The 15,907-nt window shown below is 39.6% G+C and overlaps 1 protein-coding gene across 1 annotated transcript in view; it reads right to left on the bottom strand.

Moving 5' to 3' along the window:
• CMYA5 (cardiomyopathy associated 5) overlaps positions 1-15,907 on the bottom strand; it is an 89,999-nt gene that overhangs the window by 9,635 nt on the left and 64,457 nt on the right. Inside the window, exons 8-9 of the mRNA XM_042989189.1 lie at positions 15,211-15,357; positions 13,972-14,119 (exon numbers count right to left, since the gene is read on the bottom strand). Of these exons, the coding sequence (XP_042845123.1) occupies positions 13,972-14,119; positions 15,211-15,357 (295 nt within the window). The remainder of the gene's footprint in view (positions 1-13,971; positions 14,120-15,210; positions 15,358-15,907) is intronic.

Below are 15,907 nucleotides of genomic sequence, written 5' to 3'. Positions count from 1 at the left end.
GTGGAAACTTAAGGTGAGTGATGATTTTGTACATGGCCATCATACAAAAGCCAGTCAAGTTATAGAAACAGAAGAGCCCTAAAGAATGCAATACCTTTTAAAAAATATTTTTTTAAGTTTATTTATTTTGAGAGAGAGAGAGAGAGAGAGTAAGCAGGGAAGGGGCAGAGAGAGAGAGAGAGAGAGAGAGAGAGAGAGAATCCAAAGCAGGCTCCTCACTGTCAGTTTAGAGCCGGATGCGGGGCTTGTCCCACAACCCTGGGACCATGACTTGAGCTGGTATCAAGAGTCAGACACTTAACCGACCGAGTAGCCTAGGTGCCCCTAGAAGACAATATCTTGTAAAGCAAGTTTAGTCCAAGCAAGAAAAGCAAGTTCTAATTGCCAAATAAAATCCCCAAAGTTTCTGTTTCTAAATCTCCCATGTAGATTAAGATAAAAGGCTGGTAGTGGTATCTAAGTGGCAGCGGGCTTACAACAGCCCAACCATTTAAACACATACAGACTTGCTGGATTTGAACAGAGAGCTCTCAGAACTTGCCGGGGAACTGAAGTAGTTTGTGCCTCTTTTCTATTCTCTTGATCTGCTTGATAGCATGACCCAGAGCATGTATACGAGTAAATTACACAAGTGCTCTTTTTTTCAGCCTCTATTTGGAGAGGCTTTGGAGAGACTTACAAATTAGGCTCCTTACTAAGGAATTCCTAATCTGAGTGCTAATGCCAGGCTCTGTTCCCTGGAGATCTTGCCTTTGGATAATGGTCAGCGAAAACAATAGTACAATACCCTTCCTGCTCATTCTCAGAAGAAGGTTTGTTTGTTTGTTTGTTTGTTTGTTTGTTTGTTTGTTTTTAAATCCGTTTGCTTGTTTTTGTTTTTCTTTGTGTTTGTTATTAACAAATGTACTACAAAAGTGTTTGAATCAAAGATTTTTTTCAGGTCACTCCTACTTCTGTAGATTTATTTCACTTCTCAGTACCTGCCTTAGAGAACACCATGGAGAATCAGAAGAAGGAAAAAGCATCATTGATTCAAAAAACAAACTAATCAAAAAGTTTTTAAAAGCAGGAAATATGTACAAAGTAACAATGCCCTCCCCCACCACGTCTAAACCTGAACACCCCCCCCCCCCCGGTCTTCCTCAGAAAGAAGGGGACAGAGGAGGGGAGCAGACTGGGTCTATTTGTGTATATGCTATTTAGTGCCCTGTCTGGAAGAGACCGCTGGAGACTGCTCAGATGTTATTGGTCGTATTTCAGAACCTACCACCTGACCCAGCCCTCCACAAGCACTATCTTTAGATGCACAGAGGATCAATGAGCCACATGTTCACAGACAACTAATTATGCTTCAGTTAGTTAATGAAAACCCACGTCCTATGATTAAGAATGTAATTCCTGACTAATATCTAGCATATTATTCTGGGGTGGATGTATTGCTTATCTTATTTGATTTGATGACTAAAGAGATGTTTTAAATGTATGCTAATTATAATAAGCTGTAAAATTATTGTCTCAGTAAGCATACTTGGGCCTGTACTGAATTAACTTCATTCACTCGTGAAATAAATGTCTGTCAATCACTTGTGTGCCCAGACCCTGTTACCCTGAAGCCTGAGGGGCATCTAGCAAGACTAGGTGAGGAAATTTTAGTTTCAGAGAAGGGATAAAACATGCTGGCTTCATTTCATAACAATGAGATTGTTAAATACCAAAAATACTGATTTGGGGGAAGTGTTTGCCTTGAAGTTTTAGGAAGTTTGTCAAGGAAAGAATTCCATGTATATAATCAACTGCATCCTATGTCTCACCACTCATTTAAAGAATAAAGGTCTACACGGTATTGAAGTCAGAATATGGGATCAGATCCTGCTTTCAGTATGTGAACAGGTCATGCAGAGTTGATAGATATGCACGATGCCCTCACTGCATCTGTGAAATAAAAGCACTAGGCATGAGCACGAAAATGATGTGAAATGTCATAGCGTTTTATTGGTGACAAGTTGTCATCTTATGCTCCAGCACCAAGAACAAAGCAAAAAATCTCACATACAAATGGTTTATCTCCATGTCTTTTTTACTTGTCTGACCTCATCACTTGAATGCCATAAAATTCCTCATATTAGCTTTCCTTGCTTTGTAGCCAAATAAAAACTTTTTTTTAATGTTTATTTTTTTGAGAGAGAGAGAGAGAGAGAGAGAGAGAGAGAGAGAGAGAGAGAAACACAGAGTGTGAGCAGGGGAGCGGCAGAGAGAGGGAGACACAGAATCTGAAACAGGCTCCCGGCTCCAAGCTGTCAGCACAGAGCCTGACACAGGGCTCAAACTCACGAACCACATGATCATGACCCAAGCAGAAGTAGGGCACTTAACCGACTGAACCACCCAGGCCCCACCCAATAAAGACTTAAAAATTTGGAATTTGAAATCTGAAGAGTGGCACTCTTCCACAGATGATAATTTTTTTAATTGCAGAAACAAAAACATCGTCACTGCAACCGAACCCACATGATTTATTCAAAGTGTAGTTTGCAGTAGGACCCAGATTCACAGAATATCCAAACTGAGGTAAGTGATTACACAACACATGGAACCACAGCAAGTTGTTGGTGCTTAGGTAAGAGGGATGTTAGCCTCATCAGTACTATGACTGATCTATGTGAGAAGTCTAAAGCCAAGAGTAAAATTCAAAAGACAGTAAGAAATGTGAGTCAGATGGCCTCACTCTGGGTCATAAGTGTGGAATTCTCCCTACAAGAGCCATACTGCAGTGTAGGGGACAGCTCTCTATGTGCAGTTTTCAGGAATGTGAGGGCAAGGAAGCATCTAGAAACCCTGATGCATCAGCAATTAGCAGATTGCTGGTGGAGCATAAGCATGCCGAGGAGTACAATCCCACCTTTCTGTGCTCAGCAGGTCTTTGAAAGACTTTCAGCTGCTCATCTCTCCACTGGTAGAACAAATGACATTTGTTAAACTCCAGTGCTGTAAAGCAGAGAGAAACTTTCAAGGAGACCCACAGAAGTCCGAAAGGCTGTGGTAAATGAGACTGTTCCCCTCTTCTGTTGTTTCAGAAGGCAAATGAGGGGAAGCCACTGGGAGACAATGTCTGCCCAATATAAGGAAGGCCTTTGTAGTTTGAGACCTTTCACAAGGCAGTCTAAAGTTTGACACAACCTACCATACAGACAATGGGGCAAGAATCATTTTACGTGGGAATTGAAAAGGGTCTTCATGAAGTAAAAAACCATTAGGGACCTACTGCTCAATGAGAAAATACTAAAAGCATTCCTATAAGTTGGAGACATGGACACGAGGTTAAAAAAAGAAGTCATGCAGGGGCAACCTAACCTACCAAGAGTTCTAAATTACAAAGCTAAGGTAATGAAAACTGCATGGCACTGGGACATAAATAGATGGATCAATAGAACACGTGACAGATTATAAAGGTCAGGAATGGAGCCAAACACAGGCTCTTAAGTAGATAATAATGGAAGTATTTCAAATCAGAAGGTCAAATGATGGGTTTTCTTCCTCGGACAGCTGGATAGTCATACTGAAAAAATAAAGTTGGATTACTAATTTCACACTTGCTACTGAAATAAATTTCAGATGATAAAAGATCTAGTTTTTAAAAATGAAATCACTGGATACTAAAAAAAACATAAGAGAGAGGATTTTTAAATAGGAGACAAAAACTAAAAGCTATTTTAAAAAGAGATTGATAAATTCAACTAAAATAATATCAAAAGGTATACATGGCATATGCAACATGATTCATCACCACAGAGACATCAGTCAAAACCACAATACATGGCACCTCACACCTGTTAGAATAGCTATTATCAAAAAGATAAGAAGTAACAACCATTGGCAAGAATGTGGAGAAAAGGGAACCCTTGTGTACTGTTGGTGGGAATGCAAAATGGTGCAGCCACTGTGGAAGACAGTACGGAGAGTCCTCAAAAAATTAAAAACAGAGCAACCATATCATCTAGCAATTTCACTGCTGGGTATTTATCCAAAGAATATGAAAACACTAACTTAAAAAGACACCTGCATCCCCATGTTCACTGCAACATTATTTACAATAGCCAAAAAATGGAAACAACCTAAGGGTCCATCAATGGATTAAAGAAGATGTGAGATATTTCTATATCTAGGCCTAGAGACCTATCTCACAATGGAATAATACTCAGCTATAAAAAAGAACAAAATCTTGCCATTTGTAACAACATGGATGGACCTAGAAGGTATAATGCTAAGTGAAACAATGCAAAGTCAGACAAAGACAAATACCATATGATTTCACTTATATGTGGAATCCAAAGAAAAATGAGCAAACAAAACAGAAACAGACTCATAAATACAGAGAACCATCTGGTGGTTGCCAGAGGAGAGAGGGGTGGGGGGATGGGTGATATAGGAGAAGGGGATTAAAAGATACAAACTTCTACTTATAAAATAAGATATGAGGATACAAGGTACAGTATTGGGAATACTGTATGTTAGTACAGTTAATAGTATGTTAATAGTATGTAATAACTTTGTATGCTAAAAGATGATAGCTACATTTATTGTGATCACTTCATAAGGTAGATACATATTAAATCACTATGTCATATGCCTGAACCTAATATAATATTGAATATCAACTACAAATCAATTTAAGAATTATGCATGGCAAAAAACCTTCAAAAGAAATTAGCAACCCATGTTGTAGGTGAGTACTAATGTTCTTTAAAAACCAAAGAACTTCTACAAATCAATAAGGAAAAAACTACAGTCCAACAGGAAAAAAAAAAAATAGGCAAAGGAAATGAATAGTTCACAGGAAAGAAAGTACATGGCTCCAAAACATATGAAATGATGTTCAACCTATTAATAGTAATGCACACTGAAACTTTAATAAGATTCTATCTTCTACCTATCAAGTTGTCAAAGATCAAAAGTTTTATCATACCCTATGCAGGCTAGGATATGAAGAACAAAGCACTCTTTTTGTATGCTTCTAGCCTGTGTATCACAGCCACAACCTCTACGTAAACAGTTTGGTAATATCTATCAAAATCCAAAATGTAAAACCTCTATCCAGTCATTCTATTTCTAAAGAGTTTTTTCAATGTTTATTTATTTTGAGAGAAAGAGAGAGCGAGAGTGTGTGTACCCATGCAGGGGAGGGGCAGAGAGAGAAGGAGAGAGAGAATTCCAAGCAGGCTCCATGCTGTCAGCACAGAGACCCATGTGGGGCTCAATCTCACAAACCATGAGATTATGACTTGAGTGAAATCAAGAGTTGGATGCTTAACCAACTGAGCCACCCAGGTAACCCAGTCATTGTATTTCTAGGAATTACAGATATTCTGGTACACGTGTGAAATGATATATGATAAGGTTTTTTCTGCAGCATTGTTTGTGATAGGAAGAAAATGGAAACAACTTAAGTACCTTTCAATTGGTTAAATAAATTATATTCTTAAACCAGAATATAATGGAATTGTTCTTAAAATTGAGACAGTTCCATATCTATTGGTACAGGATACTCACCAAGAAATATTTTTAAATAAGAAAAGCAAGGGTGGTAGAAATATCTATAGTATGCTACCATTGGTTGCAAAAATATAGAGATGTTTGTATACACACATCTGAAAGGATAAATATGAATCAGGTAAGAGTAGTTGCCTCCAGGGAGAAGAATTGAGTAGGTGACAGATAAATAGAAAGGAGACTTAATTTTCACTGTATCCCTTTGTATCTTTTGAATTTTGTACCATTTGGATATTATCCAAAATTAATTAAATAATTTACTTTTAGAGCTATATTACAAGCTCAGGAGTTGGTTGAATGTGTTTGCAGAACACGTGTTAATTTGAATTTTGTATAGTAGCTTCTCCAGGAATTCGATAATTCAACAATTTGTGTGGGATGGAAGAAAGGAGTGTATGTGTGCTTTAGGGAACCTGAGGGGCTGGTAATACTGAGGAGTGACTGCCTCTGCATTGCCGTGTCTAACACCTAGACTTAGCATGTTTTCTCCCCGGCAGAGGGGGGCGGCATGTGTACAAACAATATGGAGGAATCCAGTGCCATTACTCCTGGAAGCAGCCTACGGATGGTGCTGTCACTGCAGTGCACAACAGATGGCTAAGTACAAATTGTTTGTTAAAAACACAGTGGGTTCTTGCTAGCATTCCTGTTGGCCGCACCAACATTCAGCCAGTCAGTCAACACCATTTCATGTGAACTGTGAACACAGCACACGGCTGGGCCCTAGGGGACCAGCTAGTAGTGTTTCCCAGACCTGCCCGGACACATTAGACCTTCTGAATTGGAATTTCTTAAGGAGGCCTGTGAATCTAAACTTTTACAAGCAACCCAGTTGATTTTTATGATCAGTTAGGTTTGGAAAACATACTCATAAGATAGAGTGGGATGAGACGGGATGGGAGGGATAAATAGGAAAAAGAAGAAAAATCCATGAGAACATAAGCAACATTAAATGCAAGAACTAACTTTTGCTGTTGGAAGCCATTTTAAAAACCTAAACTGTATAAACATGGAACTTTCTGTTTTAAGATGAAAAACTTTAGTTAAATCAGGATTAAGAAGAAAATTCTTTATATATGGATTTTTTTTTAACTTGGTAAAATAAAAATTTTTGAGCAGGACCATTTTTCTTTTGATAAATGAGGACATTATGAGATTCAGTGTTAACTAAACATCACTATTCATAATAGCGTAGGAACACGAGGGCTGAACACTGCCAACCTTGGGACTCAGGCTCTCCTGTAATTAGATTTCTCACAAAAATCTAAGTGAGCCAAAGGATTCCAGCAGAAGGATCCTGGATTTTTGTTTTCTCTGTAGTTCCCCTCCAAAGCCTGAATGATAGCATTTCTATTTCAGGCAGAGAAGCCCAGGAGTCTAGTAACATCCATTCCTCTGGATTCTCTAAATTTTCCTTAACCACTTTAAGCCCACATATGTAGACAATTACTTGAGGTCCCTATAGCACCACCCGCCTGGAATGGTGATCTAACATTACATTTTCAGACCTTGTTTAAAAAATGATTACATCGGCAATGTTTTTGCAATTTTTGTAAAACTGCTCTTAAAGACAATCACTATTATCTTGTTCAATAGCCCTTATATAAAGATCTACATGAAAAATTCATCTTAGAGCTGAATGTCAAGAAATATAATTGTCTCTTAGTGAAATGTTATGCTTCCTTTTTATAAAAAGACGAGTTATGTAATCTCTTTCTCCCTCTTGCTGTCTCCCCCTCTCTTGTTTTCACCTTAGCTACCAGGAAGTTCAGATTGAAATTTTATGTTCCATTGAGCTGCTGTTCTTAACCTGTACTTTCTGATACAATCTCCTCACCCCTGCATGATCTGGCTCTTGTTCTTACATGATTGTTTCTAGTCGTTCTATTATGTCTAGGTCTTTTATAGTGAACAACTTGAATCCTTTTGGAAATTGACAGAACATAAGGTAGAAGTGAAGGAACAGTCTGGGTTTTCATTGATTGAGGTTTTACTATACAACCAGGAGGTGTATAGGATTGTAAATGATCAAAGTTAATTAGATTCATTTGGGAAGAAAGATTTCTTTTAGGAAAAGCTAAATGCCAAGAATCCTGGGTAAGGGAGTGGGAATCATCTCATAACTCACTCTCCCAAGTGCTCCTTGCTGAGAGATATTACCTGGGTCAGGAAAACAATACCATGTAAACATTGGCTATTAGCTCTTAAATACTCAATAAATTTTGGTCGGTTCATGTCAATGATCCTCCTATCACCCTGTGAAGCAAGCTTGGAGCAGGAATAACTGCCTCCTCCAGGAGGAGGAAGTCAATGATTTGAAGGTCAAATCATTTGCTGTTGACAATTGGTCATCACCTATCCAGCCGAAAATTTGGTACAAAGTTTTTTTAAAAAGAAAGAAATGCTGTGATTCTTCATATCCTATTCAGGTACTAAGTTCATTAGAAAACTCGCCCCTATTTGTCCTTATTATACAGACAGAGTGGCAGCTGTCCCCAGCTAGAAAACCCAACCATGAGAGACAATTCTGTTCCTGCCCCACCATGTGTGGCCCTGAATGCTGGAAGCAGGAGGAACATGAGTTTACAGGCCCAGCACCCAGACCCCAGCTCACCCTGGGGATGCTTCTGGGGAGGGGGACCCAGGGAGGGTTTCTCCACCCTACAGCCACAGCCAGGATGGCAGGGGAAGGGGCAGGAAGTTCACTACCAACTACTTTTGTGGTGTATTGAGTCTCACAGATTTGTCATTCAGTACACAGCTTCTCTCTGCACAGCCCACACAGCTAATCCCTGTACTATATTTCTCTCAGTTTTCCCTCCTCCACCCACAGTTCTGCTGACTTCTCTCCACACAGGAGAGACAGAACAGCTGAGGAAACAGCCGAGCGGTGGAAAATTTTTGAAAGTGTTTTGAGCCCACCCAACCTGAGGAGAGCATTCAAAGAAAAACAGGAAAGGGTGAGTAGGAGCTCCCTCAGCCCCCACACACAAGCCGGGGATTGTCACTCCCGCCCACCGCCCAATCCCAACAGGGGCCGACTGCTGGGACCCAGCCATGATGCCCACACACAAAAATATGCAAATGTGTTTTCTGTGAGGATTACGGAATGGAGGCAATTGCTTGGCTATTTCAGATACCACGTCATGGAACTTGGGGGCTCAGTAGGCTCACTCCATTCAAACACTCACTGTAAGAGTTCGCCAGCACCTTTGGTCTTAAATTGGAACATTTAGAGGCCATCATACTGGGAGAATGAATGCAGGTCTGAAGATGCAGGTCCTTCTGTTCTGGCAACAAAAATCAGATTCCCCAGTCTAAAGGGTAATCAATGCCCTTCCTGTGTGTGTGTACGTTCATGTTACTCATCCTTTTCTCCATTCTTTTCATTTCCTTTCAACTTCTCTTCCTACTCCAGACCAGAGCCTTTAAGGTTATCTGTCTCTTCAGAAATTGAAGGTGAGAAAGAGACATGAACTCATTTAGTTCTCAATTCGCTTTAGTCTTCCCTCTCTACTGTACCAGAGACTCTAGCCAGCTAGATGACCTGATGGTGGCAAGGCCAGAAGGAGGCTGGCTACTCCCCTCATTCATTCACTCATTCATTCATTTAACAGAACTTTATTGAATATCTACACAGATAAGTTGCCCATCCTCACCCAAACACACCACATCAAAAAGAAGGAATCTTTGATCCCATTTACTCCCCAACAGTGACCTCTGTATCAATTTTTGGATCTGCTTTAGCATAAGATTTTTGGATAGAACCCAGAACCAATGAAAAGGTTATGTGACCAATGGCTAAACAAGATTATAAGTGCCATAGAGTGATCCATTAAATAGTTTCTAGTCCATGAACTAGGCTGGTCTTATCTCCTAGCTAAGCACCCAAGCACTAAAATTAATTCATTCACCATTCTGTGCTACTTTTCAGCACAGGTTATTTTGTTCCCATTTTGAGTAAGAGATTATCCTCAAATCTGGCCTAACTTTTCTTGTTGGTATCAGTATTATGTGTTCAGTGCTAATTGATATTAACCCATTCAGGTAACACATATTTATTGAGTACTTACAATATGCCAGATAGTGTCCCAGACACTGAGGCTGCAAATTTACATAATGATCCCTTCATGGAGACAACAAGTGAGTGGGATCAGATAACTCTTGGCTTACTGTTCTTTCCAAGACAAAAATAACTCTAATTATGTACTGCTGTACAGAGAACCGAAGTGAAGAATGTGGTTCTAATAGAATGGAACAGTAGGGATTGTTTGCATTTTGACTAGAGGTGATCAAGTTTTAAGTTTGTTTATCAATTCTACTATCTGACTAGCTGTGTACAGTTGTTATCTTAGAGATGCAACAATACAGATCATAGTTAAATAGTTCATAATGTTGTATAGTTTTGATCCATCAGACCTTGTAAGGAATACTTTCAAGGTAGTTGTAAGCACCAGATAGTCAAAAGATTATGGCACATGGCCACTTTTCCTTTCCTCTCAACTCTTAAGTTGGAGAACCAAGAGAAATACAAACGAGTTTTGCAGCTCTGGGCATCTGAAATTAAAAATGAGTTATTGCAGTCTCTTGATGCCAACCTGGGGTTTAAGACACTGAGGGTTCTTGTATTGATGAGGAATGTCTCTAATGTTGTACATCGGCAACAGACTTAGCAAATGAACAAGGTAGTGATTTGTGGCCAACAAATGTGTGCTTGCTTCAAGAAGTTATTTTTTTTTGTCAGACTCAGCAGGGATCCAGAGGCTGGAGAGTCCCCCCCTGGGTTGTGGATTGGACATACCATTCTACCTCCTGGCACTGAGGAATCTTTTAGCACCTGGAAAACAGTTCCATCTCCAAAACAGCTCCAAGCTATCAACAAGGCTCTGAATGTGGAATTTCCCTTCACTTTAAACTTGCTGGACTATATCCATTCAATAACAAAGGATCCCTGTACTGTTCTATAACTACTAGGAACATCTGCTTATCCAGCCTCTCAGAGGCTCTCCTTTAACAAGAAAAATTAGAATGAACCTACCAGCAAGTCCCAAAAAGAATAAAATAATGACAAGCCTTATGTTTTAATTAGCACAACTTTTGTCTTAATAAAATTTGTGGGTGGCCATTTTCTTCTTACAAATGGAACCGTCTTTGGCTTCTTTGGCTTTGATAGAAGGATTTGTTTGGAATGTATTATTCATTGTTGATACTAAATGAATATTTTGGGTTTTTGTTTTTGTTTTGTTTTGTTTTGAGGCCCCCAGGGTGATCAGGGAAAGGAAAAACATTGGTCAGGAAAGGTTTGAATAATGATACTGCATTCTCTCTTTACATCTATAATTTTCATATGTCAAAAGAAATTCTAGGGGCGCCTGGGTGGCTCAGTCGGTAAAGCGGCCGACTTCGTCTCAGGTCATGATCTCTCGGTCTGTGAGTTCGAGCCCCGCGTCGGGCTCTGTGCTGACAGCTCAGAGCCTGGAGCCTGTTTCAGATGCTGTGTCTCCCTCTTTCTGACCCTCCCCCGTTCATGCTCTGTCTCTCTCTGTCTCAAAAATAAATAAACGTTTAAAAAAAAAAATTTTTTTTTTAAATTAAAAAAAAAAAAAAGAAATTCTAGATACATAATGACTCCCTATTGTCAGGCAGTTGAAGTATGCTAACTCGGTCTATATAATAATACAAGTTTTAGAACTAGTGGAGAGAATAAGACAGATCTGAGTCTGAATTCTGACTCCAAATTCTCACTCCATCATTTAATACCTTGGCCAAATAATTTAACTTTCTTGAATCTCATTTAATGGAGTTCATCACCTCACCTCCCTCCTAGGATTTTTGAGAGAGTTGAAAGAGATTTAGCATAGTTCCTGGCATGTTGAGGCCCTCAATGGATTGCCATTTCCCCATCCATCCCCCCGTTCCTTCTCCCTGTAGCCACATTTATGAGATGACATCACAGTTCCCTTAGTGCAACGGCCACTAGATCTCAGGGTTTCCAGATCCCTGCTGATTTAAGAATCCAACTGTGCTATTATTTATGCAAATGTCGGCTGAGGCCAGACGCCATAACAAGGATGAGTCATTTCAGAGCACTCCTTAACAGTCTGATTTTGCCTCAGAAAGAACTGAGGTGATGGCGGAGAACAGTGGGAGGGGTTGCCAGGGACTTGGGCACTGCTGATACGGGGCTCTCATGACACCAAGGGTTTTTTGTGGAGAAGTTCCAGGAAGTTTCAGGATGCCCCTAGGTGACATTAAACGGGGATTATTAGCTTGGACTTTGACAACTGACAAAATGGGGCTTGAATCCTGATTGTTACTCACTAGCTGAGTACCCTCTCAAAGAGTCTGTTTTCTCTGAGTTCTTATGAGAATTAAATAAGGCAAAAACAGGGGCGCCTGGGTGGCTCAGTCGGTTGAGCGTCCAACTTCAGCTCAGGTCACGATCTTACGGTTGGTGAGTTCGAGCCCCGCGTCAGGCTCTGGGCTGATGGCTCAGAGCCTGGAGCCTGCTTCCGATTCTGTGTCTCCCTCTCTCTCTTCCCCTCCCCCATTCATGCTCTGTCTCTCTCTGTCTCAAAAATAAATAAACATTAAAAAAAAGTTTAAAAAAAATAAATAAATAAATAAGGCAAAAACAGTGACTGGCACACAGTAAATGCTCAATAAAAGTCAGTTATAATCTCTCTGTCTCTCTTTCTCTCCCTACTCCCCCTGCCCCCATTTCTTCTTCTCCCCCTCCATTGTGGTCAGAATTCACCTCGCCTCTATTTGCTGAATTCACCTTGCCTCTATTTGCTGATTATTGAGGTCTGCCATCCAGCAGTTGACACATTAACAGCTATGTTGTTTTATGTACATTTACTATGTTCTCACATCTGCTGAAATGCCTACATCCCACCCATACATACCCCACTCAACATGAATTCATTGTTTGAACATTGTTTTGTGAAGCCTGTCTTCACATATTTGAAAGAAACTATGATTATTGCTCAGTCGTGTGAAACCTTACATAACTAAATAAATAGTTGTTGATTGATCATGTAGATAATCAAGAGCTTAAATAATATACTTTATTAAAAAGCTGCCTAATGTACTATTATTTCAAAGTTTTATATCCTACCAAAATAATTTATTTCAGTAAACTTTGTTTTAAAAACAAGCTAGGGGTGCTTGGTGGCTCAGTTGGTTAAGCATCTGACTTCAGCTCAGGTCATGATCTCACAGTTTGTGGGTTCGAGCTCCACATCGGGCTCACTGCTGACAGTGCGGAGCCTACTTCTGATCCCCCCCCCTCTCTGCCCCTCCCCAACTCGTGCCCTCTCTCTCTCTCTGTCAAAAATAAATAAACATTTCAGGGGCGCCTGGGTGGCTCAGTCAGTTAAGCATCTGGCTTCGGCTCAGGTCATGATCTTGCAGTTTGTGAGTTCGAGACCCAGGTTGGGCTCTGTGCTGACAGCTCAGAGCCTGGAGCCTGTTTCTGATCCTGTGTCTCCCCCTCTCTCTGTCCCTCTCATGCTCATGCTCTGTCTCTCTCTGTCTCTCAATAATAATAAATAAACATTAAAAAAAATTTTAAATAAACATTTCAAAAAGATAAATAAATGAAAACAAGCTAAAAGTGTCTCTATTAAAATATGAGCATTAATAATAAAGATCTGAATACACATCATGGAATGTGAACTTGCTCTATTGCCATGGATGGGAGTCTAGGAAATCACCACCTCAGTAAATAAATTAACATTTACCAAATGCCCCCAGGATGCATACCCCTTTATTAACAAATTTAAAGCTTTATAAGTTTAGTGAGAGAGCTTCCCATTTCTTTTTTTCCTGGAAAAATCTCTTTAGATCCTTCTTGCTCTTGGAGAGGCAGGTATGTCTCTGTAATTATATATATGTAATATATATAATATACACACACACACACATATACATATGTATACATATACATATTATATATATACACATATATACACATATGTATATATACATATATATAATTAGCTCCTTTATATTACCAATACATCATGGAGACACAGATTTACATTATATATAAGCTCACTATTAGTTTCCTGAGTTAGGTGTATCTATTCTGATATAACTACTAAAAAATGTATGAAATATGCATAAATCCTGTCTAACGACTCAAGTTAAATATACCTCAAAGAATGTTCTATCTTATTAAAATTTGCATACATTTTTCTTACAAGGGAGTTATTATTCTACATTGCAGCATGTGTTTTATTACAAACTTGGAGTTCATTGACGAATATAGTGATGGAGTTGCAAATCAAGTCAACAGCTTAATGAGCTCAGCGGGATGTTAGGAAGCTCTTCTCCCTCTCTAGGCAGAAGCTCAGTTAGGTTAGGACCTTGAGCTGAGTTCCAGGCACCCTGGGCTCTCCCTGTGGAAAAGATCCTTACCTCAGGCCCTCACCCTCGGGAGAGTGCTGTCTGCAGTACTCCAGAGTGTAGGTCTCAGTGGCCTCCAGGTTGGCAGGCCGCCATCGGATGGTGGCTGTGTTCCAACACACAGTACAGTCCTCGGCGCGGATTACAGGGGTGGAGGGTGCTGCGAGAGAGAACCAAAGCAATCATGGAACAATCAACATCAGCTCTGCTTCCCTCGTACCCTGGGAAGAGTGCTTGGGCATGGTTTCATTTTAATTTTTGATTAAAAAATACATTCTTGGTTGAAAGCCCAAAAGATAATGTATATAATGAAAAGTCCCCCTCCCACCTCTGCCTTCCAAACTGTACAGTTTTCACCCATCCCCAGAGAGCCTCTAATATTAGCTTCCTATAAATCTCAACAGTTTTTTTATACATCTACAAGCAAATTACAATACAGATTCTTGTCTGTCTCCCTTCACACAAGTTAGCCATAATCTTGCCTTCAGTAGGTACTCAATAAATACTTATTTTAGGAGGCAAGAAGAAAGAATAAAATGGTGGGAGTGAGTCATTTCTCGCCCTCAAGTAGTTAGAATGATCTTAAAGGTGATGCAAACCTGGCTTATGCCACACCCACGGCAGCCTTCAGTGAAAAGATTCCATCATGGGATGCATTCCCCGTTGAATATCATTGCTGAAAAACCTTTTGGGGCTCCTAGTACCCATACGATGAAGCCCAATCTTACCTTAGCAAACATGGCCCCCATACACTAGCCTTTGTCACCTCACATCTTTCCTCTCCTCGTTTTTAAGTCAAAGAAATAATTCTAAACTTCTTGTAGTGCCCTGCACACTCCATACTTTTTCTTACCTTGATGCCTCTGCTCATATGTTTTCTGTAAATGGAATATACTCCTTTAACTGATCCTTCAAAGGGTTCCATTTAGGCATCAATTCTAAGGAGCCATTCCTAAACCTGCCCCTGTCCCAGGCTCTCTTGAGTACTCCTCTGGAGTGTTTTCACAATAACTTGTACATAAATAGATCATGACCCTTACCACAATTTTTATGATATTTTGTTTTGTTTTATCTCTCACACTTGACAGCAAGCTTCTTGAGAACAGGAGCCCAGTTTTACTCATCATTGGGTACTCACCACTGCACAACACCTAGCACACGATAGGTGCTTAATAAATGCTTATAGGTTGATCTTAGTAATCTATGAAGAATTGAAAATTGCCTCCCGACACCCCCTTAACATTTCTTTACCTGTTCTAAAAACTGCCCTTTCGCTCGGCAGACTACATCCAGTGAAGTTCACAGCCATTACCCACACTTGATAGCAACGGCCAGGTTCCAGATCTTCAAAAATGCAGTAGCTTTCTTTCACTGTCAATCTGTATTCTTCCACCAAGTCTAGCACAAAACACAATTATAAACTTTAGGGTGTCTTCTAAAGTTAATTGGAAATTAGCTACTAGAAGAATTGGTCTACTATTTTCAGTGGAAAATTCAAACTGATAAACTTACAGATATCATTAGGTGATAGCTAGTATTTTCAAATACCTAAGAAAACAAGAGCATGCTAAAAAGAGACATTTAGAATGATGCCGTATTACATGTGAACACTTACAGAAAATAATAGGATATTAGTAAGATATGAACTTCATCTGCCACAATTAAAGTAATGTAGTTCAATAGCAAATACTAAAATTGCATAGTTTATGTTAGCTTAAATCTCAGTAATACATTCTCAAAAAATTCTTAAGAAGCAATGCCAATATTTCAGGAGAGCATGTAATAAAATAAGGACAACCCCATGTTTTCCAAATTTATGATGTTATAAAGCAACTTCCCAAATTAGTCAACAATTTTAGTATTCAGTATAATTTTCAAAGTTTCAAATCCTGGTTCCTCTTCATGAATTCCAGAATCATTCCAACTAGAGAGTTCCACAACTTACAGA

Source organism: Panthera tigris, chromosome A1 (genome assembly GCF_018350195.1).
Source record: "Panthera tigris isolate Pti1 chromosome A1, P.tigris_Pti1_mat1.1, whole genome shotgun sequence".
Taxonomy (NCBI): Eukaryota; Metazoa; Chordata; class Mammalia; order Carnivora; family Felidae; genus Panthera; species Panthera tigris.
This window is presented reverse-complemented; position numbering and strand designations above follow the sequence as displayed.